Here is a 27,491-nt window from a genome sequence, read left to right on the forward strand (position 1 = left end):
GGGAGTTTCTTCTTTTCCCTTCCTCCCCAGTGTGTCTGATGGGTGACTTGTTTGGGCTCCATGTTTTGAAAAGCTCGACTCAAGCACAGAAGAAAGTTTTCAAGCTGGCTTTAATCATCTTCACTTGCTGCCCCAATACTGTACATGCAGGTACAAGCCAATGAAAATGTGAATAATTCAGGTTTTCCCCTCTTTTTTTTTTTTTTTTTGGGGGGGGGGTTGGGGGGAAAACTGGCTAAGGAATATTTTACAAAAAACAGCGTGCACCCTCACAGCCATCAGTCCTGCTGCATATAGAAACCACAAAAATACAAGAGTTTGACATTTAAGAAAGACCACACACATAGAAAACAGGTACAGAACACAGGTAGAAAATTGCCATTTGCTTGTTTGAAATCCATTCCCTCTCTCAAGGATCCATCACAAGCCCATCCCCTTGTCTCAGACGTGGAACTGGGGGCTCAAAGGACCCTCCAGTCCCCCCCTCTGGGGTGATTCTTTAGGGGGGGAGTTGTCAAATAGAAGGAATCTGTCATCAAACCAAGTTTATCCTGGAGCAGGAGCGGGGGGTTCACTGGCTGCTTCCATCCTGGCTCCCCAAATCCAAAGGAATCCAAGGTGAGTGTGTCAGTCCTGGGAGTTCTCCTGCCTCTCCTGTTCCCTGGGGGGTGGTGGTGACACACCTGGCACCTTTTCATTCAGCCCCAATTAACTCCTGGCTAATTGGGTTCTGGCACTTCCCAGCCCCACGGGGCTCTCCTGGGTCAGCTCATCCTTCTTAATGCAATTTTTCTTTTTGGGATGGGGGGGATTTTAGGCTGGAAAATGTGAAGAACTGCGTGTCCTTGTGTGGTTGTGTCACTCTGAGCTGCACCCCTGTCACAGAAACTCCTTCCAGCTCCAGCTGCCACGGGAAGGGCTGGGATTGGGAATGACAGGCTGAGCCCTGGGTGCATTTCATTGCCTTCAGTGATCTCATCAATCCTTCCTCAAACAATTTGGGACCCTCTTATGCCCCCTCAGACTTTTTTTAGGGGGGTTGACACAGTTTGAAGGCATAGGCTGCGTTCAAAGATTTGTTAGTTATGGACAAAACCCCTCAATTGGGAATATAAATTTGGAATATTTTTTTTTTTGACAGGATGAACGTTTCCAAACTGCACTTTGGGTGCTTTTAAAACCTCCTTGGTGCTTTTCCCCCTGTGCTCGTGTGGGTTTGGGTTTGATTTCCCTGCTGCTGTCAAGAACCAAATTCAGGGATGAACTTCCAGCTTGGAGCTGCTGCTTCCCCCCGGAGCTGTCCCTAAGCTGCTGCTTTTTCTCTTTGAGGTATAAACTTTGGGGATTAATGACAGATTCTTGAGTCCTGGATCGTTTCTTACACGATCCAGGAGCTTGTTCCTAGCGTGGATTTGGAGGTGGGGAGTGGGATGACACGATGGAGGGGGTGGCGGGGGGGTGGGGAGGGGATAATTCCATTTAAACTGCACGAAAAAAATCAAGCCCTTTAAGAAAAACAAGGCCACCAACTTCAAAGTGCTCTAAACATTCACGAGGCACCCGCTGCCAGGGGGCCCTCCCTGGCCAGTGGGGACGGGGAGGGGGAGCTGCTCCTTCCACACGGCAGGAATTGCTTCACACGGGCAGGACAAAATTCCCTTTTTTTTTTTTGTTTTTTAGGGAGCGCCGGGATCTGGGTATTTACACACAGCCCTCCTCTCGGGGATCGGGATCAGGGCTCCAGCCCTCCCTCCCTCCATCCCTGCCTGCTCCCCAGGCCCCCTCTCCATCCCTGCCTCAGGCAGGAGCTCTGGGAGGGATTCGGGAGCAGGGTGGTGGCACCGAGCCCCCGGGAGGGTGTTGGGGGGGCTGTTTAACAGCAGAGATGAAAGGAGGGCACAGAGGGGGCCCCTCCAAACCCTCCCTCCCCCCAGAGGACCCCCTGGGCTCGTGCTCCCCTCGCCTGGAGCTCAGCATTCCACGGTGCCAAAGGGAGCAGAGGGTGGGAGATGCACAGCCCGGGGCTGGGACTGCTCTTCATGGCACAGGTACAACAAAACAGAACCTGAATGGGGGCGAGTGCACAAGCTCTGGGGCTGAAAGAGCAAAAAAATAGGGGGGGAAAGGAGGGGGACAAATGAAAGGATGAGGTATCACAACAGCCGGAGCTCCTGCGGGCACGGGGGGCACGGCAGCTCCTGGCCCGGGGGGCAGCTGTGGCACCACGCTGGTTCCTCCTGGATTCCTGGTGTCTGTGTCCCATCCTGGTGTCCGTGTCCCATCCTGGTGTCCCTGTCCCATCCTGGTGTCCATGTGTCCCATCCTGGTGTCCGTGTCCCGTCCTGGTGTCCGTGTCCCGTCCTGGTGTCCGTGTCCCGTCCTGGTGTCTGTGCCCTGTCCTGGTGTCTGTGCCCTGTCCTGGTGTCTGTGCCCTGTCCTGGTGTCCCTGTCCCATCCTGGTGTCCCTGTCCCATCCTGGTGTCCGTGTCCCATCCTGGTGTCCGTGTCCCATCCTGATATCCGTGCCTGAGATGGGTGGTCGGGCTCCAGCACTGTGGCAGCTCCTCAGACAGCAGGATAAACCCGCTGCTGAACATTTTTCTGGGTCTGTTTTCAACCCTAAACATCCCCAGGTGGGTTCTGGTGAGCAGGATTGTCTTCACCCCAAAATTCCAACCGTGCTGCTGCAGATGCTTTTGGTTTTTTCCCCTTAACAAGCTTTTCCTGCAGCTTTTCAACCTTCTTTTTAGCTCCTAAACACAACTTTTGCACTCTAACAACCAGCCAGGGGTTGGGGGGTTTTCTCTGTGAGAAAGAAACCCTGCCCCATCCCTGGAAGTGTCCAAGGCCAGGTTGGACAGGGCTTGGAGAAACCTGGGATTATGGAAGGTGTCCCTGCCCGTGGAACAGGGGGTGGAACGAGATGACCTTTAAGGTCCCTTCCAAACCAAACCATCCTGGGATTCCATGGAGCAGAAGGCAGATTTCCAGATGAAGCAGCTTTGCTGGAGGATCATTGGAAGGGCCCTCATGCCTTTGGATGCAAACCCTGCTGTTCCTGCAGGCGACTCTCCAGATCCATCTGCAGGCACGAAATCCCCAAGGAAAGCAGGGAGAGCTCTTCCCATGGTTTTCCATGCGTGATGCAAACCACACTTGGGCTTTGGATTGAGCCAGTGAGACAAACAGTGCTGGAACACTGTTCCCTGACCTGGGCAGTGCTGCTGTTTTCCAAACCAGTGGCCAATCCCACACCTTTGGGAAGGTGACAGACGTGGATTATCCAAGCATTTCACCTCAGTCCGGAGCGAAGCCCCTGAATCAACCAGAAGAAACCAGAAGATGGATTCTTTCCACCTGGAAAAAACATCCCTGGTGCTGATTTTGGAAGTGATTTTGGAGCAGGAAGGACCCTCTGGCTGTTCTCACCAGTGCTGGGGGTTTGTGAGCCCAGGAAAACCAGGCAAGGGAGGGAATGTGGCTGCTCCTCTCCCAAACACCCAGGCTGCTCTTCCCAGGTCTCGTCTTTGCCCGAGCTGTGGTGCCACAGAAGAGATTCCCTGACAGCAAAGGGGGATCCTGATCCCACTCCCGAGGAATTCCTGCTCTTGGATTTGTAACCAAGAGCTGCACCTGGAACTGCTTCCGGAGAAAAAAGCTTGCAGGAGCTGGAGAAGCTGGATGTGGGGGGAATGCTTCCCACCGGCTCCGCTGCTCCGTGGCAGCAGGTTCAGTTCCCTGATTCCTGGGAATTGTCTTGGTATCTCACTGGATTTCTGGAGAACTGCATTGAAGCATCCTCTCCCCCTGCTTTCAACATGCCATGATGACACAGGAGCTGATTTCTGGGCCCAGCTCCTGCTGCCCTTGAAAATTTTCACTCCACTTTGGCAAATTCAGCCCATTCCAGGCCGGGAGAAAACACAGGGATAACTCAGGCCTGGAATCACCGAGTGCTTTCTGTGCTTTGCTGCGTGGCTGTGACTTCTATTAGCATTTAGGGGATGTTTAAGTACCATTTCAAGGCTATTTTGGTAAAATCCAGCCTTGTGACTCCAGCTGGGGGTTTGATTCCAGCGCCGTTCGGAGAGGTCTGTGTCAGGTGGGTGCTGCTCCTCACTGCTGGGGGCTGGGTGTAAAACAGCCTGCAAAGCTGATGTCATCTCGTATTAATTATTCTTTCTGGGGGAAAAAAAATATCTGCCAAATCAAGTGGTTTGACTTTCCTTCCGTGATGGGAGGTAGAGGAGATGATCTGACCCATAACACCGAGGCAGCCACCTTTTGCAAGTCATATTGCACGTGGAAAAAAATGCCCTTGGCAATAAAACATTCCCCCAGGAAAGGGAAAAACCCTGGAGTGCAGAAGCTTCTGGTTTGTCCTGGGATGGAGTGAATTTTCTCAGTGGCTGAGTTTTGGATTTCTGGGGTGTCTGTAGAAAGCAATGGGGTGTCTTGGCTCCGTTGTTCTTGTTGCTGGAGGAGGGAAAACATCTGACACGGGGGCTGAGGGGCTGAGAAAGGAGAAGGAGCTGATGTTTCAGTGTGACTGTGGCACAGTTCCCCCAGTTTAGTTTTCCCACACCTGTGCAAGGTGGGTCCTGACCCAGGTGCTCCCCCAGGGAAGTGAGTGGCACCTCCTGAGAGGGGGGGACTGGAAGGGAAGAAGGGAAGGTCTTGTTGGATTTTGGTCATTTGAAGTCACTGCAAGGTGGCTCCACCTTGCCAGTGTCCAGGAGCAGGAGGGATCAGCCCCGTGAGGCAGCAAACACGAACCCAGCACCGAGGGGGAACTGGGGAGCAGTTTATTCATTCCCCCCCCAGTGCATCCTCAGCGTGGCAGGGACCAGAAAGAAGCAAAAATCTTCGGGTTTTCCTTGTTCCCTGGAGCGCCCAGGCTGTGCCTTCCAGGTGCTGGTTCTTCCCTCTGGGTTTTTCCAGCGGGGTTTTGGTAACTGGGGCAGGAGCAGCAAGGTCGTTGCCGGACCCCGGGCGCGTGGTCGGGATGTTCTGCTGCTCCTCACCCGCCTCTGTTCTCTGTCAGAGCACAGGCGTGTGATGTTCCTGGCAGGGAGAGGAGCAGGGGAAAGGAAGCTCTGCTGGAGGAATGCAGAGCTGGGAAGGGAGGGGGTGGGATGCTGTGTGCCCACAGCAGCGAGCACAACGTCCCTGCAGAGCTCCCTGCTCTGCCCACGCCCCGCGGACGTTCCGTGCTCCCACCACGGGCAGGTTTGGCATTTTCCCATGGAAACAGGGCTGGTAAAGCCAAAAGTAAATAGTGTCAGCTCGGAGGAGAGGAAAGCTTTTCCTCTCAGGATGCTTTCCCTGATGTGCAGTCAGGAATCCAGCGCCGGGCAGAGGAAGCTCGGCCTCGTCCGGGAGCTGCTCCGTGCTCTGCAGGGAACATCACGTTCCAACCACTGTTAGTTCCTGTTTCAGGAGTCAGGGCACCGAGTTTGCTTCCCCAAACCACTGGAGGTTCAGTGCATCCCACGTTCCTTCCGTTGCCATCCAGCAGGAGCCCAGGAATCGGAGCGAGCTGCTCCAGCAGAGGATTTCACCCTTCACCAAGTGAAAGGATGAACCTTTCCCCATCCCAGGTCAGCAGCATCTGGGCCTCCTCTTTCCTCAGAGGATTTTGGGTTGGCAAAGTCGAGACAGCAGCTGAAAGTCCTTGTCATGATGTCACTTAAATTTGGTGCTGTTTGGCAAAGCAGCCACTGCACAGTGGAGTCCTGCTGAGCCCCAGACGTGGGTTTGGGGACCCCAAGGTTTGGGTTTGTGAACCCTCAGGTTTGGGTTTGTGGACCACCAGGTTTAGGTTTGGGGACTCCAAGATTGGAGTTTGTGAACCCTCAGGTTTGGGGTTTTGAACTCCAAGGTTTGGATTTGGGGACCCCAAAGTTTGGGGTTTGTGGGCCCCCAGGTTTGAGGGTTTGGGGACCCCCAGGTTGGGGTTTGTGGAGGGAACAGCTTCATCCCAACAGTCCTTTTTCCTTCAGGTTTGGTTTTGTTCCGTGGTGGCTGAGCTGGTTCGTCGTTCCCGGTGTCACCAGGAGAACCTCGGTTGGTTTGTTGTGCTCTGTGCATTGTGGAATTCTGTGTTTTGCCAAGAAATAATTGTATAAAAATCCCAGCTGTGCTGTGGGTTGGTTTGTGGTGAACACTGAAGGTCAGAGCCAGCTGGTTGGCAAAAATTCCCCATTAACCTCTTGTCCTCTTCCAGTCTCCAAACTGCTCATCTTTTGGTGTGTTGGGTTTGGTTGGTTTTTTTTTTTCCTCTCTTTTTGGGAACTGATCCTTCAGGACAGTCATTGGATTAGGTTCATTTTACGAAGAAACCAGAGTTTCTAGTGGTGTCTCCCCTGAGTATTTTTCAGCAAATTTCATTTAGGCACCTTCAAAAAAAGCTTCCGTTAATTCTCGGGTTTGCTACAAGAACTGGGTCCCTCGGAGGGAACCAAAAATGCTGCTTTTAAAAACAAACAAAACAATACAAACAAAAACCCCCAAAACACTCAATCCTGACGAGAAACTCGACCCAGAGAGTCCCTTGGCCGTCCCCTCTCTCCGGCACCCGAATTCCAGAGCAGCACAAGGTGCTTGTTGAGATGTTCCCCTGTAGCAAATCAGCGAGTCCAGAGTCTGGAGAACAGGGCTGGGCAAACCCTCTGCTCCTGCTTGGAATTCAAGTATCCAGGAGAGCATCCCAGACCTCGGGGAGAGCATCCCAGACCTCAAGGAGGGCATCCCAGACCTCAAGGAGGGCATTCCAGCTCTCAAGAAGGGCGTCCTGACCCCGAGGAGGACATCCCAGAGCTCGGGGAGAGCATCCCAACCCCTGAGGAGAACATCCCAAACCTCAGGGAGGGCATCCCAACCCCTGAGGAGAACATCCCAGACCTCGGGGAGGGCATCCCAGCCTGGAGGAGGAGACATCCTGGCCCCAAGGAGAGCATCCCAGACCTTGAGAAGGGAATCCCAGACCTCAAGAAGGGCACCCCAGACCCTCAAGGAAAGCATCCCAACATGCAGGTGGGCATTCCCAAACCTCGAGGAGGGCATCCCAGCTTCAAGGTGGGCACTCCTGGACCTCGAAGAGGGCATTCCAGACCTCAAGGAGGGCATCCCAACTTCAAGGTGGGCACTCCTGGACCTCGAGGAGAGCATTCCAGACCTCGAGGAGGGCATCCCAACTTCAAGGTGGGCACTCCTGGACCTCAAGGAGAGCATTCCAGACCTCGAGGAGGGTAACCCAGCTTCAAGGTGGGCACTCCTGGACCTCAAGGAGGGCATCCCAAGTCCTCAAGGAGAGCATCCTGGACCCCGAGGAGGCATCCAGACCTTAAGAAGGACATCCCAGCTCCAGGGAGGGCATCCCAGCCCTCCAGCTGGCCCTCACAGGAGGAAGGGGCCAGGAGGCAGATGATCAACCAGATGATCCTGGTATTCCTGCTCCGTTGGGCCGCCTTCTCCCGGCTGGAATTCCCACGTGAGGCATCCCAGAGTTCATCCTTTGGGTCTCGTCGTGGCCGGACGAGCCCCCGGTCAGCGGTTGGGGCACGAGCAGAAGGACCAGCTGAGGTGAGGGGAGTGCCCCTTTCCCTGCCCTCTCTTGCTTTGGCAATGGCACTGCTCACAGGCTACATGCTACCGGGAAAACAAAACAAAAAAAATGGGGGAAAAAAAAAAAAAAAAGGAAGGAAAAAAATGGCCCCCAAAAGTGCTCGGAAAAATGAACCAACGGGACGTGACTGGCAGATGTTCCCGGCCCATCCGGAGTCTCTTGGATATTGCAGTGAGTGTGTTGTTAGCACGTGGCAAAGCTACATAAGAGAAGATGCTACATTCCTTGGAAAACAAAAGTAGTGCTGAGTTGGATTTTTTTTTTTTTTCTGAGTGTTTTTTTTTTTGTTGGTTTGTTTTTTTCTTTCCCCTTGGAAAGCTCCCTTTTTTTCCCTCGGAGGCAAGGAAAGGGAAATGGAAGGAAAGGAACCTCGTCGTCAGGCTGCTGAACCAGATTGAGCTGCTCTCACCGGGGGGGCAGGAGAGAACTGGGCTCCTCGAGGCCTTCCAGGTGCTGGGACGAGGCGTGGGAACAGTTCTGGGATCATCATCGGCAGGTGCAGCCCTCGGGGGGGGTTTGTTCTGCTCCTCCTTCCCCCCCTGCCTCACACACGGCCCTCTCCCTCCCTCTCCCACATCCCCTCCACGTGCCCGGGACACGAGCGTGGGGAGGGGGGCGTGTCCAGGGGCAGGTTTTTTTGGTTGGGGAAGGAGAATTTTCGAAATAAAAATTAAAAAAAAAAAAAAAAAAGGAACCCCAAAAAAAAAAAAAAAAAAAAAAAGGAAGGATATTTACAGCTCTCCACGCCCAGTTTGGGTAGGTCAGGGCGTCTCCTTCCCCCTCCCCTCTCCCACTGACCTGCCCCCCTACGGGCAGGAGGGGCTGGTGGAGCTCTCCAGGGAGGACTGGGAGAGGCGGCGGGTCAGAGGTCCGATGCTGGAGTCGGCCAGCGAGGACGTGGGGAAGAGTTTGTACCAGCCCGCGACGGTGCTGGAGAGATCCAGCTCCTCCAGGATGATCTGGGCCATCCCCATGAAGCACTTGTGGTCCATGCGCCCGTAATCGCCCCAGACGATCACCTGCGGGCACAGACGGGGGATTTACGGAGCTGCCAGGAGGGAATTCTGGGGGAAACACGGCGAACTCAGCGCGCCCGGAGGGAGGGGACCCGCTGTGAGCAGGGAGGGAAGGTCTGGAGGGCAGCAGGGCGGGCACTGGGGCTCCGTGCCCTGTGCTGGCTCCCCTCACCCCGGGAGGGTGGCACAGTTTCCCAGAGAAGCTGTGGCTGCCCCTGGATCCCTGGGAGTGTCCAAGGCCAGCCTGGAGCAACCTGGGACAGCGGGAGGTGTCCCTGTCCGTGGCAGGGGGTGGGACTGGATGGGCTTTAAGATCCCTCCCAAGAGATCCCTCCGAGTCCCGGAGCGCCAGGGGATCGTCACCTGCAGGACTTTGCCCTGGGGACTCTCCTCGAAGAGCAGAGGCTGCTGGTACGACGGGTCACAGCTTTTCTTCACCACCTTGGTCTTCTTCTTGGCCAGGCAGACGCCGTTCTCCAGCAGGTAAACCTTCACGTAGGTGGCTGCCCAGGGAAACGGGAGGGAACCAGTGACCCGAGGCAGGATCCTGGGATGATCCCGGCACGGTGTCCATCCCCCTTCACCCCCCAACCCCCTCCCTCCCCAGCCACCTACCAGGGATGCACTTGGAGCCCATCTTTGGGATAAGTCCCCGTGCCTGGATCACATCCACCTCCAGCTGCCCATTCCGGTCGGTCATGCCCACGTGGACATCTCCTGGATCCCCGGGCGGGATTTAAAAAGGGAGAAATGGAACAAGAGGCGGTTGCTGCGGTTCCCCTTCGCAGCGGGATGCTCGGAGGGGCAGAGGAAGCCTCGGGAAAGGGCAGAGCCCTGCAGGCTCCCTCCCTGCGCGGGGCCGGCAGCGGGAGCGGCCGGGAAAGGGCCGAGCATCCCCCGGGATGTGCCGGGATGGAGCCCGTGCCCGGTGCCCCGCGGAGAAGCGCACGGGCACTTTCCCCTCGCAGCCCCGTCCCTCCGGTCGGAGCCTCCCCGGGCGCTGCCCTTGCCCCGGTGGGGACCCCCCCTGCCCGGGCACTCACCCATCGGGGGGGTTGCCAGCGTCTGCCGCCCCACCAGCTGCCCCGGCCCCAGCCCGTCCAGGAAGTCGCTGAACTGGCTCTCGGCGCCAAACCGGGTCGTGGGGAAGATGAACCTGCAAAGGACTTGGATGGAGCATCGTCCGGCTGCCGGTCCCCGGCGAGCCCCGGCGCCCCGGGAGGGTGCCCAGCCCCGCTCCCCTCGCCCCCCCCGGTGCCTTACGTGCCGTCGGAGCTGTTGCTGTTGGTGCTGCCGTCGGTGGATTCCCGGCTGCCCTGCCGGGTCACCCTGGTCCTCATCTCCACGGCGATGCCGGTCTCGGTGCTCCTCCGGATGGTGCTGCGCAGCTTTTTGGGGCCCCCCTCTGGAAGGGGAGGCAGGAGGTGAGCCCTGGCACCTGCCCCTCCCTGCCTTCCTTCTGCACATCACCCACGGGGAGTTCTGTGCCTTTCCCTGGGGACGAGTTCCCACAGGACCCCCACACGTCCCGGTGCTGGAGAGCCACGGGCTGCCCGTGACCCCGTGTCCCAAATCCATCTCCCACAGCCCTCAGCACTGACATCACCAGGGCTTTGTATGGCTGAGAACACCCCCTGCACCCCAGGTACCCCCCTGGGCCCCAGACACCCCCCCTGGGCCCCAGACACCCCCCCTGGGCCCCAGACACCCCCCCTTGCACCTCAACCATCTCCCCCCTGCACCCCAGCCATCCCCCCTCTGCTGAGACCTGCCAAGCTCAAGTGCTGGCACCGTCCCAGACCACTGCCTTGACCTCCAAAATCCCCATGTGCCCATGTCCCAGTGCCAGAGGGAACAGGAACCCCCAGTGCCACAAGTGGGCACAGCCCTGACTGACCTCAATGTCCCCCTTTCTCCACACTCCCCGTGTCCCAGGCGGTGGCAGATGGCAGGAGGAGGAGGGTGGCACGAGCAGCCACCCCTGGCATTGCCCCTGGCTCCTGCTGTGTGACCATGTGTGTGCTGGCACCGCTCTGGAGGAGCCAGGTTTGTCCTGCTGACTCTGGGCTGTCCCCATGGAAGGGTTTGCCTGGTCCTGGCAGCTCCCCCCGGGCACTGGCAGCCGGAGGGTCCTGTCCTGCCATCCCCCGTTCCGTGGCTCCCACACTTTTTGCTTGGCTTTTGGGGATAATTAAACCCACTTGGGATGGCTGGAGGGCTCTGCATTAACTCCTCCTTACAGAGCATTTCCCAGATCATGGGATGCCAACAAGCAGCAGGATAAAGAAGCAGTAACTAGAGGAAAAGCCTGCACTAAAATGAGCTTTGTGCTTCCCCCGCCCCTCAAACAGCTATTTTAAGCCATTTCAATATTTCCCAGAGCCAGAGCGTTTGACAAGTCCTTTCTCCAAGCTCCCTCCCTGCCCACAGCCAGGGCTGGGTGTAACTGGGGAGGGGGACACTCAGGCCAGGACCCCCAGCACGGGCAGAGCTCCCCCCAGCACCCCAGGTACCCCCCTGGGCCCCAGACACCCCCCCTTGCACCTCAACCATCTCCCCTCTGCACCCCAGCCGTGTTCCCCCCTGTACCCCAGGCACCCCCCCTCTGCTGAGACCCGCCAAGCTCAAGTGCTGGCCCCGTCCCAGACCACTGCCTTGACCTCCAAAATCCCCCAAATCCCCACCTGGGGTTTGCCAACGGATTTGGCACCAGGAGAAGCGCCGGGGGTGGGTGGGGGGTTAAAAAGGGCTTTTTTTTGGGCGGCTTTTTTAGGGGTCTCGTCACACACGGGGCAGCCAGAGCTGGGGGGGGGGGTGAAAACAAAGCAGGCAGGGGGGGCTGAGCTCTCACCAGTCTGGTTGAGCTGCAGGGTGCTCTTGCTCCACTGGGACAGCCCCACGATCGCCACCATCTTGGCGCCCAGGCTGGAGCGTCTCTTCTTGCTGGCGGTGACGGAGACGGAGTCGGCGCTGCCCCGCGCGCTCTTCTCCAGGCTGTACATCTCCCCGCTGATGCTGGAGCTGCGCACCACATTCCTGGCCGCCGAGGAGCCGGCGATGGAGCCGGAGATGGGGCTGGAGATGGAGCCGGAGATGGAGCCGGTGATGGAGCCGGTGATGGAGCCGGTGATGGAGCTGGCATCCCCGTTGAACATGGTCAGCCGCTGCGCGCCCGCCGGCCCCGGCCCCGCTCCGTGGGATCAGCTGTGGGGGCAAGGCCAGGGAGGTGTCAGGGATGGCAGCACGGGGGTGGTGGCACCGGCTGTGTCGCTGCTGGCACACCCAGGGCAGCCCCGAGGGGGTGGATGGGCCCCCGAGGCACTCGCAGATCCACGGGGTTCAGGTGGCACTGCCCACTGAGTCCCTGGATCTCAGGGAAAGGTTCTTCCCCCAGAGGGTGGTTGGGCACTGACCAGGCTCCCCAGGGCAGTGGGCACAGCCCCAAGGCTGCCAGAGCTCCAGGAGGGTTTGGACAATGCTCTGAGGGACAGGGTGGGATTGTTGGGGTGTCTGAGCAGGGCCAGGGGTTGGATGGATGATCCTGGTGGGTCCCTCCAGCTCAGTGTGTTCTATTTTCCCCACCCATGGAGCAGGGGCTGGCACAGGGAGGGGTGCAGGACCCCCATGCAGCTGGATCACACCAGCCCTTCCCCAGCATCCCACAGGACCTGGACACTCCCAACACCCAGAAGAGACCTGGACGAGCAGAAGGCTCAGAGTGTCACCAACCCACCTGGGCTGGGACAAGGGGACCCTTGGACACAGCCCCATCCACCCTGAGAGCGCCCAAAACTGCGCCCAGCCGAGTTCTCCCTGCACATCTCCCTCTCCAAACCACGGCTGCAGCTTCCCTGTGTGCTGCTCCAGGTGAGCCTGCTCCAGGTGAGCCTGCTCCACCCCAGGATGGGAATCCCTGGAGCAGCCAGAGGCTGGAGGTGCTGGAGGCACCAGAGCTCTGCGGGTGGCAGAGGCTGTGCCAGAGCTCCTGCCCGGCCCTGCTGCCTTCCCTTCCCCATGAATATTTAAGCTCCAGTGGCGTGGAGCATCCATCTTCCAAGGAAAGGTGAATTATTAACTGCAGGCCAAGTGAAGCCACTTTATGATAATGGATGGAGGCAGAGCCTGGGAAAATATTTCCCTTTGGAGAGAGATAAAGGGACACGAGTGCAGGGGAGCTGGGGCTGGGCAGGGGGGCAGGGCAGGGGCCTCTGCTGCCCACTGCCAGCGCAGGAAGGGGCTTCACAGGGGGCAAGCTTGGGATGAGACCTGAAGGGAGGCCTGGATTCAGGGTATGGTTGGGATGAGACCTGGCAGGAGCCACGGGCGCAGCTCCAGCCCTGCTGAACTCCTGGATTTATCAATTACAGGGGCAAGTGGGCGATTAGTCATTAATATCATTAACGAGCTCCCAGAGCACCCTCCTGGCTGGGCTGTTTTCCTGCCCAGGCTCCCTTGGGGGAGCACGTGGCACCAACCCATGGCCCTCACCCCCCACACTCCCTGTGCCCAGTGGGGTCATTGCTGAGCGGGACCCTGGCACAGCCCCCTGCCCTGGGCAAGATCTGGGGTTCAGCACAGCATCAGCCTCCCCTCGGGTACCCGTGGGCACGGGGGATCCTCTGTCTGTGCTGCTGAACTGACACTTGCACAGGGGCTGGAGCCACTCGGATAAAGGTGTGGGGTGAGCCCCAGCTCCAGGGGGATGGAGCCCTTTGGATAAAGGTGTCAGTGTGGGGTGAGCCCCAGCTCCAGGGGGATGGAGCCCTTTGGATAAAGGTGTGGGTGTGGGGTGAGCCCCAGCTCCAGAGGGATGGAGCTCTTTGGATAAAGGTGTGGGTGTGGGGTGAGCCCCAGCTCCAGAGGGATGGAGCCCTTTGGATAAAACTCTGGGTGTGGGGTGAGCCCCAGCTCTGGAGCTGCCCCAGAACAGCCATGTGCTGATGGTAGCCAAGCTGGGAGAGAGCAGCCAGCAGCTCCTGTCCTAGGAGGAGTCAGGGCTGAGCCACTGCCTTTGGGACATTTGGGATGAACACCTTCCAATGCCACCCGCCGCTCTCCAGGCACGCTCCAGCCCCACGCTCGCTGCCACCACCGAGCTTTCCCTCAGGCAGCACCTGCCACAGGGAATGGATCCCAACCACCTCCCAGCAGGCCCACACCACTTCCCCGGGCCTCAGTTTCCCCACTGGCAAACCTGGCATCAGGCTGTGCCCAAGCAAACACAGGTCCCTGTGCAGAGGGCTCAGACCAGCCCAGGCCCCTCCAGGGGCAAGAAATCCCCGGTGCGACTGAGCCCCGTCCTCTGCAGGGCCAGGGAAGCACAAAAGGCTCCTTCCTGCTGCTGTTTCCCACCCCAGCAGCCCCGGAGAGCACCAGGCTCTGGTGGGAGCAAATTAGATCAGGAGAGCAGAGCGCTAATGGGATCATTTCCAATGCAACACACCCGGGGATTATCCGCCCGCGAGGGAAGCGGAGCGCGCTCCTCAGCCCGGGGGAAGGATTTTCTTCACCCTTCCCCGTGGTTTTACCCCTCATCTCCTTGCACAGTCTGCTCCTGCACAGAGCAGGGGCTGGGTGGGGGGTAAAGGGGGTGCCTGGTGCTTGGTGCTGGGCTGGGGGCAGTGTTTGAGCACCGGAGCCTGTGGCTCCCACTGCTGAGCCGGCCTTGGCACGGCCACGGGATCCTTGGCACTGCCACAGCATCCTCAGCATGGCCACAGCATCCTTGGTACCACCACAGCATCCTTGGCACTGCCACAGCATCCTCAGCATGGCCACAGCACCCTTGGTATCACCACAGCATCCTTGGCATGGCTACAGCATCCTGGGTACCACCACAGCATCCCTGGTACCACCACAGCATCCCTGGTACCACCACAGCATTCCGGGTACCACCACAGCATCCCTGGTACCACCACAGCATCCCGGGTACCACCACAGCATCCCGGGTACCACCACAGCATCCTCAGCCTGATGATGAACACGCAGCCCTGCTGCTGCCTCAGCTCCAGCTCCCTTTCCCCAGAAACGTGCAGGGATTCAGGGAATGGCACCAGGTTTCCCTTCACACACTAACCCCCCCCCCCTTCCCCCATCCATGTATTTATTCCCTGTGTCACAAAACACCGGGATTCTCGGAGCAAACAACCGCGACGCCGCACCCGAGCCCCCTCCTCCCCCGCCGTGGGAACACGTTCCCGAGCTCCCGGGGTGGGAGCAGCCCTTACCGCCACCACGCACCGTCCTTGCGGGAAACAACCACCGCCGCCAGCGCCGGGAAGTTCTCCAGCGAGCCAGCCCCCGGCTCCCCCCGCGGCTGGGACGGCTGCGGGATGCGCGGAGCCCCCGGGCACCGGCCGAGCCCCCCGGGAGAGGCGTCCCGGCTGTAGCATCCCCCGGACACGCAGCACAGGGCAGGGAGAAGCACAGCCAGCAGGAAAACCGGCTCCCTGTTGCGTTTGGATCGTGGCTGCGGCGCAGGAACCCCGGCGAGGCTCGGCCCTCTCCGCTCATGGCACCCCCCAAAAAAAAAAAAGGAAGAGGAGATGGGGGCATCTTACCGCCCTGCGCCCCGAGGAGGCTCAGCTCAGCTTCCCAGCCCCATCCCGGCCGGACACGGACGGTGCCAGGGCTGGGGAATCTTTCCAGGGTTCTGGAGAGCCGGGGCTGTGCTGGCGCCGCTTCAGCATCTCCCTCAGCATCTCCATGGTTACACGGCTGACCCAGTTCTCCTGCCAGCCCCGAGCAGGGGCACAGTGGTCCAGCGGGGTGGGATGTGCCCTGGCGGGGCTGGGGGCATCTCCCCGTGCCAGGTTTTGGGTGTCTGCTGATCCCACTGAATCCCTGAAGGCAGATGTCGTGGAGCTGCTGGGGATGGCCGGGCTGGGAAAAGTGGGGATGGAGGCAGCACAGAGGGGGGGGTGTCAGAGGTGACCCCAGGAGCAGATGGATCCCAGTGACCCGACAGTGCCAGGTGTGGAAAGGAACAACCTGGGGCTGGGAGAGAGCCCTGGCCCCAAATATTCCACGGGAATAGAAACGAGGGGCAAAATATTGATGGGGAAAATTGGTGCTTGGGAAAAGGCTCTGGAGAAGGGGGGAGGAGCCCAGCAGGTGCCCCCACACAGGTGGGAAAGGGCTCCTGACAGGGGGTGGGGAGAGGAGGAGGAGGGTGATAAATGGGCACAGTGGGGGTGGCTGGGAGGCTGCCTTGCCAGGGAAGGAGGCAGAGGGATTTTGGGGGCTGTCTCCTCCCTTGGGGTGGGTGTTCCCAGGGAGATTTGGGGTTGGAAACCCCTGGCAGTTGGGCAGCAGGTTCTTCTTTCCCCCCAGACCCCTGTGCTGGGGCTGCCTCGAGCCTGGAGGGAGAGCACTGAAAAGTGCTGATGACTGGAGCAGGTAGGTCCTAAAATCAGCGTTTTTAGGGGAAAAAAAGTCTTGCTAGAGCTTCCACTTTGAGGCCCTGCCAGTCCTGAGCAGGCACAACACATCAGGGCAAGCCCCAGCAGCACAGCTCACATGGACATGCTCCTGCTTGTATTTGGGAATAAGGCAAGGGCTTATTTCCCCTAAAAGTACTTAATTCTAATTAATTGCTTCAGCTCTGATAGGCAGCTGCTCATATAAATTTAATTGCCCAACAAGGGGTATAATTGGGTGCATGTGAGCTGAGAACCTGGAAGTAACTCCAGGTACTGGAATTAAGCATCTCATGGCTCAGGCAGGATATAAAAGTTATATCCTGGCTGGAACACCAGCTCCATGGGAAACAGAAACCTGGAAATGAAAGGATGGGTCCAAATGTGCTCCAGCTGTAGGACAAGTGGAGGGGAGAGGTTTGGATGGGGCTGTGCTCAGGGGTCCCACGGGAGCAGCTCCTGCTCCTGGGAAAGGCCTGGCTGTTGGATGAGAGAGGTTTAGTGAGTCTGTGCCTGGCAGGAAGAAGAGCAGGGAGATCATAGGGGAAATCCCACAGCGTATTCCAGTCTGGATGATTCCCCAAAAGGCAGGTGCTTGGGTGGGAGCAGGTCTGGCTGCAGCAGCCGGAGGTTTTCCATCGGGGTGGGAAGTGCTGGAGGTCGTGGTGTGGGTGGAGAGGCGGTTTCAGGGAGATCAGCTCTGCCAGGACCCAGGCAATGCATCACATCTCTTCTGGGATAACCGGTGGGATGGTATTCCTGGATGGAGCTGGGTCTGCTCCAGGTGCTCTCTTCCGTGCTGCTCCTGCACAGGGATGGACTGGGAACACCAGTGGGACCCAGAGCCAGAGGGAACCGGAGCCACAGCCCTGTGTGGGGGTGTCCAAGGAGAAATGACCCCGGAGAACCAACTGTCCCGAGTCTTCCTCAGTGCCAGCACGTCCAAATGCATCTCAGCCACAGTGATTTACTTCCCATCCCCATCCCTGAAGCTCGTGTCCACCTCCAGCCAGCCTGGCTGCCACAGCTCCAGAGAAGTGACGCTCCTGGAAGATGGGATCCATCCAGGAGCACCAGGACACGGAACCAAGTATTTTCCAGTGGGACAGGCAGGAACACGGAATCTTCCCCCCCCCACCTCGTGGCCACCTTTCACTGGAGGGGTGGGACAGGTGAGGAATTCAGGGCCATCCGTGTCTGACCCTGCCTGGTGGCCGGATTTGGGGCAGAGCCCCCTCCTGAGGCAGCAGCAGCCCTGACCACGCTGTCCTTTTTCCCCCCTGTCCCTGTGTGACGTCTGCTGCCCGGGCAAATCAGATCCCTGCTGCATCCCATCGTTTCCTAGGCAACAGGAAGGAATCCGAGGAGCAAAAGCCACCCGGCAGGGCTGAGGCTGGGGGACAGCCAGGTCCTGCTGGGCCCACCTGGCCAGGAGAGCCCCGGGGGTTCCTGGCACTGCCCTGAGCACTGGGCATCCCTGCTGGTCCGGACTCATCCCACAGTGGACCAGGATGCCAAGGCTGAGCTCGGGGCCCCTGCACTGGCTGCACCCTGGTGCTGGTGGTGGCCACGGTGGGCGGCTCGGGACGGAGCAGGGACACGCACGAGCCCAGCAGCCACGTGGCCCCAAAATCTGGGACAGCTCCATGGGGAGGCAACAGAGATGTGAGAAACCAGCCCAGGGTCTTTGGTGGCCCCCGGAGATGGGGTTGGGAATGGGATCACCTTGCTCAGATCCCAACCCCCCCCTCGCCTGGTGCTGGGCACCGAGGGCTGGCACTGCCATGCCGGGGCCGATCTCCTCCGGCAGGGAGGGGATGTGGGAAGGAGGGGATGTGGGAAGGAGGGGATGTGGGAAGGAGGGGATGTGGGAAGGAGCTTTTCCCGTTACCCAGCTGCCTTTCCGGCTGCACGGCTCCCAGCTCTGCAATGCAGCTCACACAGCTCGTCTGCCGTGTGTGAATCCCATCAATATTTCATGGAGCTGCTTCCTCCAGGGGAAGGGCTGCTATCAGCCCTGGCTTTCTGCTGCTCCTACCAGCGCTCTTCTCCTCACACAACATCTGATTTCCTTCCCTCGGTGGCCAGCACCCAGCAGCCCCCCCCTTCCCTCCCTGTTCTGCACTGGTGAATATCCCTCTGCCTTCCAGGGGCTTCATATCCCACGGGGGCCAAGAGCTCTGGAGTCCCCTCAGGTCCAAATCCAAGCGCTGACCAGATTCCACCCCTGGTTGCTCGTGCCCGCTCACTGCAGCGATGGCCAACGTGTCCCCAGGGCCAAACCAGCAGCTCCAGGATGGGTGACCAAACCCACCCACACCCTCCATTGCCCCCCCAATTCCATATCCAGCAGCAGGACCTGCCAACAGCCCAGACCCTGCCTGTCTGGATCCTATTTTCCCTGCCCAGCCGCATCCAGCCCGCAGGTCCCAGCTCGCTCCCGAGCCCAGCAGGAGCCGGCGGGGGGGAGCAGGTTTGTTTGCAGAAAAAGTTGCTTTTTTAAATGCTAAGACTGCACTATTATTCCAAAGCTTCTTCAGGGATCAGCAGAAAACTTGCTTGCCACAGGAAGAGTTCCGAGAGCCGGAGCGATGCCAGGAGGCAGCGGGAGCCTGCGGCAAACACCCATCACCTGCTCTGCCACCTCTGCAGCCGGCCTGGCACGAGGAGCTGGGGCAGAACCCCTGGGGTGCCAGCAGCACCTGTGTCCCTGGAGGACGATGGAGCTGATCCCAGTGAGGTGCCACACGTGCCATGGCTCGGGAGGAGGGCGATGCACGACGTGCCCGAAGACGAGGCCAAAAGCTCTCGCGTTGCTCCGCCACCCGACAACCAAAATCGGTGCAATTCCCAATTTTCGGGCTGAGACCTCCAGCTCCAGGAGCCCCTTCTTCTGTGGGAAGGATGAGGAGCCTGGAGAGGCTCCCACCACCACCCAGCACAGCATCCCGGGGCAGGAAAGGAGCCCCTCAGGCAGCGAACGCGGAGTGTCAGCAGGGCTGTCAGTTGGAGCCAAATCACTTCACAATAATTCCTTAACAAGGCTGTTTTCCTGCTCTTTGAGAAGCTGTGACAAAACATTTTCGGCGCGTTGACAGGGATGCAGGGAGCTGGTGCCGCACGGCTTGGGTTTTAATAAGCAGGAAAATTAGGGATTTTCATCACCTTAAACTGCATCTTGTATCCGTGGGATGCTTCCCGGAGGGCTGTGCTGCAGCCAGAGCCCACGGAGCCTGGGGGGGTGGACTGGGGGGGGGGGCGTGGAGGGGAAGCTGGAGGGGATTTTCCCCCTGAACTGGGATGAAAGGGGCCAAGCAAAGGTCAGACCAAGACGCCAGAATCTCACCCTCTGTCCCTGTCCCACAAAGGCTGTGCTGCGAGGACGGGGCTGGAACGAGGACGAAGAAGCAAGAACTCGGAGTGCTGGGCCGTGGGAGGTGGCAGGAGTTTGCCCTCACCAAAGGATGTCATGTCAGAGAAGGTACACGGGGAGAGAAGTGCGAGCACAGCAGGAGTGGCTCCGGGGAGGTGTTGGTGGCGTTGGTGCAGAGAGAAACGGGCACACACCAAACTGGGGCTGGGGGTGAAGGTGCAGAGCAGCCACGGGGCCGCCAGGGAAGGGGCTGGGGACGGGCTGGGCAGGTGGTCCCACACCCATTGGCAGAGGGAGGACCCTGAGGCTGCTGTGCCTGGCAGCAAAGCCTGGCTTTGGCCTGCAAGCCAAGCCCAGCCCTGTGCCCCTGGCTCGGGGGGATCCACAGCCTCTCACTCTCAGCAGCGCAGCCCGTGGGATGCTCCCTGGGCACCAAGTGATGGGATTGAGCCTCGGGAGCCCCCTTGCCCTGCTTCCCAGACCCCCAGGAGTGGGCACTGACCAGCACAGAGCCCATCACAGCCATCACCTCCCGTGGGGACCCGTGAGCTCCCACCCAGTGGCCCTGGGGACCGTTTTGAGGCGCAGAGCAGGAGGGGGATGTGGTGGGGACACGGTGGGGACATGGTGGCTGCCAGGCCCGTGCCCGTTGGGGTGCCAGGGGATGAGTGATGCCCATGCTGCCCTCGGGCTTCTCCCCACTCAGTGTCACCCCGGTCAGAGCAAGAGGGAGCAGCGCAGGGGTCTCTGCCCATCCCGGGGCACCGTTTCCCTCTCCCTCACCAGCTCCTTCACACATTTCCCTACAGAACCGACAGAGGCACCTGCCCCAAACCCCACGGAGGGCGGAACAGACTCCCGGGATGGAGCAAGAGGCAAACCAATACCCGAAGCCCAGGCTGGAGGCGCCAGGAATCCCGGGACGAGGTGAGCCCTGGCCGCACACGAGCCGCTCGGGGCGAGGACGGTGCCCGGGGGCAGAGCCTCGGCAGGACCCTCCCGGCTTTCCCGGGTCCCTCTCCCCGTTTTCCCGGCCGTGGGGACCGGCGGGCACGGGACGGGCTTGACGTCAACGGGCTTTCAGCGGCGATGATGGATGGCACGGGAAAGCGCTCCCGTTGCCGAGCCGCCGGCCGGGAAGCGCTGCCCGCCCCGCACCGGGGAGGGCTCCGGTTCACCGGAGCTCTCCGGGTTGGGACGGAGGGCAGCGCGGCCGCAGCCCCCCCGCTTTAGGCGCAGCGATGTTTTTGGGGTGTTCACATCCCCGCTCAGCGCCTGGGCGATGTTTTAGGGGTGCCTCGCCGGCAGCCGCGGGGTGCGGGGTGGGAAGCACCGGGTTTCTCCCCACGGCGGTCGGGACCCCTCTTCCCACCTTCTCCCCCCTCCTGGAGCGCCCATCCCGCTGCTCCCCCGGCACCGCATCCGCGTCGGGCATCCTCCCCCCCATCCCGCCTTCCCAAAAAAAAAACCCCACCACCACCGCTCCCGCTTCCCGGCCGCGGGCGGGGGATGCTGCGGGGCAGGTGCGGCCCCGGTGGCCGCGGGGACCGGCGCTGCCGCGGTGCCGGGCGCCCGGAGCACCGCACCCCGCGGGCACTCACTCACCGCTGCCGCCGCCGCCGCCGCCCGTGCCCGCTCCTCCCCTCGGCCCCGGCGGGCTGCTGGGAGCGGCGGGCGGGGGAGCCCCGGGCCCGGCCCCGACGGCCCGGGCGGCGCGGAGAGGGGCCGGTACCCACCGAGGGGTCGGCCGGGGGCTGCCCGGTGCCCCCCCGGAAGATGCGCGGGGAGAGTTGTCGGCCGGACCCCGAAAGGCGGCGGTGGGACCCTGCATCCATCAGGTGGAGCCTGAGGGCGGACGGGAGCATCCTGCACCTGCCAGCCGGACCCCGGGAGGATCCAGCTGGACCCTGTACCCATAAACTGGACTGTGCATCCATGAATTGAACCCCAGGAGCCTCCAGCTGCACCCTACGCACGTTAACTGGACTCTAGACCCGTTAACTGGACTCTAGACCCGTTAACTGGACTCTAGACCCGTTAACTGGACTCTAGACCCTTAACTGGACCCTACATGCATGAATTGGACTCTAGATGCATTAACCGGACCCTACACACATCAGTTGGACCCCAAGAGCCTCCAGCTGGACCCTACACCTATTAACTGGACTCTAGACCCATTAACCAGAGCTCAAGAACCACCAGCTGGATCCTACACCCATCAAGTGAACCCCAAGAGCCAGCAGGTGGAACCTGCACCCATCAGTCGGACCCTGCACCCATCAAACGAACCCCACGAGCCTCCAACTGGACCCTGCACCCATCGAACAGACCCTACACCCATCAAATGGATCCCAAAAACCTCCAGCTGGACCCTACACCCACCAGTTGGACTCCAGGGCTGCCACCTGACCCTTCTCTCTCAGCTGGACCCCAAGAACTGCTGGCCACCCCCCCCGCTGTCCCCCTGACCCCGAGCATCCCCACCCAGCCCCCTGAGCCAGCCCTCAGTGCCCCCGGGACCCCGGGAGGCTCCGGGCAGCCCTGCAGCGCTGCCAGCCCGTCCCGCTCAGCCTGGGTGGCCGCGGGGCTCCTTTGGGAATACACAAATCTCCCGGCTCCGAAGCCTCGGCTGCCGCTGGGGCACGAGCGTGGCCCTCCCAGGGGGACAGGGACGGAGGGGGCACTGCCAGTGCCCGGGTTCCCTCTGAAGGAAGGGTTTGGAGCGGGGAGGCAGCGATTCCCGCGCTGCCCTTGGACTCACCTTGGCTCCCTGGATGCAAACACTAATTTCCCTCTGAGCAGCGTCTCTCTCTACTCCTGGTAAATTCCTCCGGTGCTTTTCCCTGCGTTGCCTCTGCCGGCTGCGCACCGCGGCTGACATGGAGCCACGTGCCGGGAGGAAACCCTCCTTCACCGCCTTTAACTCTGTCCCTCCCTCAAACCCTCAAACACTGCCAGGCTCGGCTTTCCCGGTGGGAAAGGCTTCCCATCTCCACCCTGCCGGGGGTCCTGGGACCACCTCCAGCACCTGGGGCTGGGGGAAACCACCCGGCCCTCGCTGAGATCCTGATATTGGGATGGGGGTGTGGGGAGTGATTTGGGATCGTGTGCCCAGGGTGAGTACAGCGCTCAGTCCATCCGTGCAGGGAGGATGGGGGGGAAATTCCCCCCTGTGGCAGCTGCTGGAGGGGAAGGACAGGGAAAACTGGGATGTGGCGGGTTGTGCACGGGAAAGCTGGTGAGGAACAGGAATAGCTGAAAGAACTAAATATGGAAACTTGGATAAAACAGCGCTGAAGTAGGGAGATGGTTTCCTAACAGGGTTCAAAGCGTATAAACAAACTCAGGGAGGAGAGAGGTTGTCCAGAGGGGCCTTTGTGAGGAATAGTCAGGAAAACCAGCCGAAAATCTCTCCATAGGGGAGCGTGTTCCATCAAAGCAAACTTCCAGCTTTGTGGAGAAAGTGTCAGCCCTGGGAACATATTGTCTGGGGGGAAGAGATAGTGAAAACACCTGCCTCAGCCAGCGAAAAGATTCTCCTTACGTTTTTTTTTCCAGCTGGCACATTTCCATGGTAAAACAGGAAGTTTCAGGGCAACGGTAAAATAATAACGACGAAGTTTTCTGTTCCACTGGAAGTTTTTTGCCTGACCCTGCTTTTCTGCTTCCCTTTGGCAGGTTGCTCCGGGATCACCAACCTCACACCGGGTGGTTTGTTCCTGCAGATTCGAGACTGTGGCACCAATCCCTCGGGAAGTGCCTCCCTGGAGCGGGGTGGGGATCCCATCAGAGCTCTCCCATCTCTCATGTCTCTTAATTCCTTAAGGAGCTCAGCTCTCTGCCCTCTTTGCCGGCTCCTCGCCACCTTCTCCTTTACCTTTTGGGTTTGTGCCGGTGAAAAGGGGGTGGTTTAATGCGATTATTCCGGTAAAACCCCCGTAAGAGGATTCCCAGGGCTTGGCTTCACAGCCCTGCAGGGGTTATGGGCAGCATGTGGATGGGGATGAGCTGGATGTGGGATAGTGGGAAGCCCGGGAGAGGCTTTGTAAGCTGAGCCAAAGCGTGGTGTCCCTGCGAGGGTGACCCCGGGATCTGCAGCCCCTGGGGGTGCCACGTGCTGCCTTTCCCTGGGACAGGATGGACATTTCCCATGGTGTGGATCCTGCTCATCCTGGATGGAGGTGGATGGACGGGGCAGCAGAAACACAGAGAAGAGGTAGGAATTTCGGGGGTCCTGGGGCTGTCTGGAGGGTCTTGGAGCTGCTCTGGGGCATCCAGGAGCTTCCCAGGGGACTCTCTGTCTTCCCAGAGAGGTCCTGGGGCTGCTCCAGGGCATTCTGGAGCTTCCCAGGGGACTCTGAGGTTGCCCAGGAGGTCCTGGAGCTGCCCCAGGGCCGGGCATTTGGGGAGGGAGAAGCTGCACCTCGTGACGGGTTTTGGGGAGAGGATGGTTTAGGCCGGGACTGGGCAAACCCAGTGTGTATTCCCAGGAATAACCATGCCCTGGGAGGGTGCCAGGCTGTGGGATGAGCCTGGGTGGGCACAGGGGCTCCTCCCCTTGGCCCTGCTGGGCATTCCCACTGGGATGAGCTGTGTCAGCTCTGCAGCTCGTTCCACTTCCCGCAGGAGAAGGAGCCGTGTGGAGAGGCTGGAAAACCTCCTCTGGCCCTCCTGCAGGAGCAGGGGGGTCACGTGTGCTCACCAGTGGGATACTGGGAGAGCCAGAGGGGTGGGCCAGGCAAGAGACACCCGGGCACCATCTGCTTCTCCCTGGGATGCTGCAGGCACCGGGAGAGTCACTGGGATCCAATCCCAGCTCTGAGCTGGGAGCTGTGTTCTCTCCCCACTGCCAGCACTGAACTGGGAATACTGGGAATGGGGCCTCCCAGTTAGTGCTGGGCTGAGCACCTCAGCTCAGAGTGGCTCATCTGCAGCTCTGGAAGTTCAGAGATTTCCTGACTCTGAGGGGTTTTGCTGATTTCTGTCGTCTCTTCCCCAGGGATGGAGGGCTGGGAGAGCAGGATTCTTCTGGGAGCTCCCCTCTGGATGAGAAAAGGTAAAAGCACCTCTGTCCTGGGCTCAAACCTCAAACTACCTGAGTGCAAAAGGTGACCCACAACCCCAGGGCTGGCACTGGATCATCCCTGTCATCCCTCAGGCCTTTTGGTTTCCCAAGGAATCCTCTGGCAACACCCAAACCATCATCTCTCCCGAGTCAAATTATCTTTCCGGGGTTTAATTTCAGAGACAGGGTTTCTACAGGGGCTTCAAAAATCTGTGTCCAGGCAGATAAATACTCTTATTAAATATCCTTAAATTTATCATAGGGGTGTTCCCCAGCTAGAAGAGGCACCAGGTGGGATGTGGCACAAAGGGTCAGGAAAAATGGGCCCCAAAATCTGGCCCTAAATAGCCTCCTTTTCCCTAAAAATCTACAAGGCAGCGTGTCCATATCCATAAATAATTTAAATCCAGGTTTTCCTTTGCTCGTGGATCACTGCCCCAGAGCAGCAGCCCGTTTGGGATGAGTCCAGAGCCCCGCTGGAACGGGAGTCCCGGGGGATGGCGGGGGCTGAGCTGGGAAGGGCCAGGCCTGTCCCTGCTGCTCTGAGAGACGGTTTTCCTCCGTGTCAAACAAATCCAGCCCTCCCAAATCCGGCCCTGGGGTGCAGTTGGAGCAGCACAGCCCCTCAGGGAGCGTGGGAGGGATCAGCTGAGCAGGTGGCAGGTGCTGGGGAAGCGCAAACTCAACGAACCACCACCAGATTTATGCGAGCGCCGATAAAGCCGAGTGGAAAAGCGCTTTCTTCTTTCCTTTTTTTTTTTTTTTTTTTTTTTTTTTCCCTCTTTCTTGTTTTCCTTGGCTCCTCCACGTTCTGGGCAGGCTGACAGGGAGCTCTGTGTTTGCTGGGATCCTTCTGGGGAAGCTGAGCAGCTCCAGACAATGGATCCGTTGCTGCCGAGGGAGCAGGTGGGGAGGGAACAGAGCACTACAGGCATGAAAGGATCCAGTGGGAGGAGGAGGATTGTCCAGAAATCCCTGGAGTGGGGCTGGATCCTGGCAGGAGGAACAGCTGGGTGTTTTGGCAGCTGGGCCTGGCAGCACTGTCAGCAGCAGGGCTGCTTAATTGATCTATAAATGAGGCATTTTGAAGGGGAGTGCTGGGATTGTCACCCCCACACTGCAATAGGAGGCTGGCTCAGAAATTAGGGAATTAAAAAAAAAACCCAAACAGTAGCAGCCATTAGGGTGGTGAGGGGCTGGAATGAATTTCCCAGAGAAGCTGAGGCTGCCCCATCCCTGGAATTGTCCAAGGCCAGGCTGGATGGGGCTTGGAGCAACCTGGGCTGGTGGAAGGTGTCCCTACCCAGGGCAGGGGGTGGAATGGGATGATCCTTAACGTCCCTTCCAACCCAAAGCACTCCGTGATTCTACGACTTTTATTTCTCTTGGCTGCCTTGCAAGTGCCCTGAGTTGCAAGACTTCCAATAAAACTGCAGGAATTTGCTGCAAGACGTTTCCCACTCCAGTGCCAGCACGGAGCCTCCGGGGCAGCCGAGCTCTGAGACCACGGCGGCCGCAGAACTTGGTCCCATTTCCTACATTTGGGCAAAAGTCACGGGACAGAAACCATAGATCCCAACTCCCTGTGTCCGTGGGATGCAGGGATTGCAGGATGCAGGAGGGGATTTCATCCTCTTGCCCAGGGAGCACAGCAAACCACTGTGCCAGAAACTGCCCCGGCGGTTTTGGGAAGGGTGACTGGAAGTGCAGCAGCCACGTGGGACCCGACTTTCCTTTCCCATCTCAAATGATGTTTAAAGTGATAAACGATGATTTTATATCACGAAAAACTAGATTTAAGGATGACACAAAAAAGAAACCTTTCTAGATGCCAATTTGGGCACAGGAAAGACAATAAGGAGGCAAAGATGGAGTCGCTTCTAAGGAAAAGTGATTTTTTTTTCATGGGAAAAATCCCGAAGCAGGATGAGTCACCCCTCAGTGTGCCACGTCCTGGAGCCAGCAAAGCCATCCCTGGGAATGGGAGAGCTGCCTGTCCCTGGGAATGGGAGAGCTGGCTGGAGCAGAGCACAGACTTTTGCTTGAACCCGCTCCAGGGTGGCAGGAGAAAGTCATCCTGTGCTGATGGATCCGAGCCCTTGGCCAGCTCGGCCAGGTTGAACTTGGCCAGCTCTCAGGGCTGGGACAGCAGGGCTGGAAACGGCCCTGGATGAGCCCAAAAGGCTCGGGGAGGGCAGGGCTGAGGAGCTTTGCTGCCACGGACATGCTGGTTAAGCAGAGCTGCTGTTACGTCCCTGTACAGTGAGGCAAAAAAAACTATGGAAATGGAAAAAAAAAAAAAAAAAGACTAGTAGGAAACTACTATTTTACTGCTGTATTAATTAAAACAACTAATCTGTTAGAGGTATGGAGAATTCTAGTGATTTCTGGGACTTCCTGCTCCTTCTCCCTTTTTGGTTCTGTTTCTGTTTGGGTTTCTTTTTCTGAAGAGCAGCTGCCTTGACTCTCTGCTCAAAAGAGAGGGAAAGGATCTCTAATTACTCTATTTATTTCAGTAACATTTCCCCCCAAGGACGTGAACAACCAGAACTCCGTGGTGCACCAGACACGTACAATGACACGAGTTATTTTCCTTTTGTGTGCATATATAGTTAAACTATAGAACAGGATTCACTGAGTCAATCCAGTTACTACCTATTTAATGGTGTCATTATTAATATACTATTCCAAATTATTATTATAATAAAAATCCAAACATTATTATTATTATTATTATTATTATTCCATTCCAAAAACCCCTTTAAAATTCCCCAGAATATGCCAAATTCTGGCCTGGAGAACGTTTATTGAGGGTCATCACTCTCTTTATCCAACATATTCAATGGATTTATCCACCACTCAATTTATTACAAGCACACTTCACAGCGAAACACCACAGGCTTCCCGCTCGTTTTACAAAGGAAAAACCTGGAAGCTGGCCTTGGCAGAGGCCTAACGCCTCGGAGCCGCGGCCCGCAGGGGTGTAGGACAG

General features: G+C 58.7%; 2 protein-coding genes across 17 annotated transcripts; one reads left to right on the top strand and one right to left on the bottom strand.

Annotated features, from left to right (window-relative positions):
• Positions 1-92: 92 nt before the first annotated feature.
• RIMS3 (regulating synaptic membrane exocytosis 3) lies at positions 93-22,285 on the bottom strand. Of its 8 annotated transcripts, XM_064635180.1 has the most exons (10): positions 15,204-15,645; positions 11,495-11,847; positions 9,907-10,048; positions 9,687-9,799; positions 9,259-9,360; positions 9,007-9,146; positions 7,275-8,646; positions 7,178-7,210; positions 6,988-7,114; positions 93-6,903 (listed from the first exon to the last, which is right to left on the bottom strand). In XM_064635180.1, exons 2-7 carry the CDS (start codon positions 11,796-11,798, stop codon positions 8,434-8,436), a joined length of 1,014 nt encoding a protein of 337 aa, XP_064491250.1. In that variant the 5' UTR covers positions 11,799-11,847; positions 15,204-15,645; the 3' UTR covers positions 93-6,903; positions 6,988-7,114; positions 7,178-7,210; positions 7,275-8,433. The 8 variants fall into 8 exon arrangements, with proteins under 8 accessions (XP_064491250.1, XP_064491249.1, XP_064491248.1 ...); XM_064635179.1 differs by lacking the exon at positions 7,178-7,210 and having other exon boundaries at positions 6,988-7,177; positions 7,283-8,646; XM_064635178.1 differs by having other exon boundaries at positions 6,988-7,210.
• LOC135402222 (uncharacterized) lies at positions 15,848-27,220 on the top strand. Of its 9 annotated transcripts, none has more exons than XR_010425060.1 (8): positions 15,850-18,534; positions 19,430-19,542; positions 20,244-20,361; positions 21,273-21,455; positions 21,496-22,550; positions 23,113-23,650; positions 24,434-24,490; positions 27,016-27,220. XR_010425060.1 is itself a non-coding variant. In XM_064635169.1 (7 exons), exons 1-7 carry the CDS (start codon positions 17,573-17,575, stop codon positions 24,960-24,962), a joined length of 1,479 nt encoding a protein of 492 aa, XP_064491239.1. In that variant the 5' UTR covers positions 15,856-17,572; the 3' UTR covers positions 24,963-25,235. The 9 variants fall into 9 exon arrangements, 4 of the variants coding, with proteins under 4 accessions (XP_064491239.1, XP_064491241.1, XP_064491240.1 ...); XR_010425058.1 differs by lacking the exons at positions 21,273-21,455; positions 21,496-22,550 and adding an exon at positions 25,319-25,405 and having other exon boundaries at positions 15,856-18,534; positions 23,113-23,208; positions 23,571-23,650; XR_010425059.1 differs by having other exon boundaries at positions 15,848-18,534; positions 21,273-22,550.
• Positions 27,221-27,491: the final 271 nt, after the last annotated feature.

This window comes from Pseudopipra pipra, chromosome 24, assembly GCF_036250125.1.
Source record: "Pseudopipra pipra isolate bDixPip1 chromosome 24, bDixPip1.hap1, whole genome shotgun sequence".
NCBI classification, from domain to species: Eukaryota; Metazoa; Chordata; class Aves; order Passeriformes; family Pipridae; genus Pseudopipra; species Pseudopipra pipra.